Genomic DNA, 262 nt, shown 5'->3' with positions numbered 1-262 from the left:
TGCGGGACTCGCTGCTGTGGCGCATGTTCTCCCCGCAGCCGGGGCCGGGGCCGGGGCAGGCGGCAGCGGCGGCCGAGCTGCCCCGCGACAGCAAGGGCCGCTTCTTCCTGGACCGCGACGGCTTCCTGTTCCGCTACATCCTGGACTACCTGCGCGACCTCACGCTGGTGCTGCCCGACCGCTTCCCCGAGCGCAGCCGCCTGCAACGCGAGGCCGAGTACTTCCAGCTGCCCGACCTGGCCCGGCGCCTGGCCCCCGACGC

At 74.4% G+C, this 262-nt stretch overlaps 1 protein-coding gene across 1 annotated transcript in view; it reads left to right on the top strand.

The window, feature by feature from the left end:
- The window catches only part of KCTD12 (potassium channel tetramerization domain containing 12), a 5958-nt gene that overhangs the window by 4794 nt on the left and 902 nt on the right, over positions 1 to 262 (top strand). Inside the window, exon 3 of the mRNA XM_019523824.1 lies at positions 3 to 262. Within this exon, the coding sequence (XP_019379369.1) occupies positions 3 to 262 (260 nt within the window). The remainder of the gene's footprint in view (positions 1 to 2) is intronic.

This window comes from Gavialis gangeticus, unplaced genomic scaffold, assembly GCF_001723915.1.
Source record: "Gavialis gangeticus isolate Ggan-Ray unplaced genomic scaffold, GavGan_comp1, whole genome shotgun sequence".
Taxonomy (NCBI): Eukaryota; Metazoa; Chordata; order Crocodylia; family Gavialidae; genus Gavialis; species Gavialis gangeticus.
Note: the sequence above shows the minus strand (reverse complement) of the source record. Positions and strands in the feature narration are given on the sequence as shown.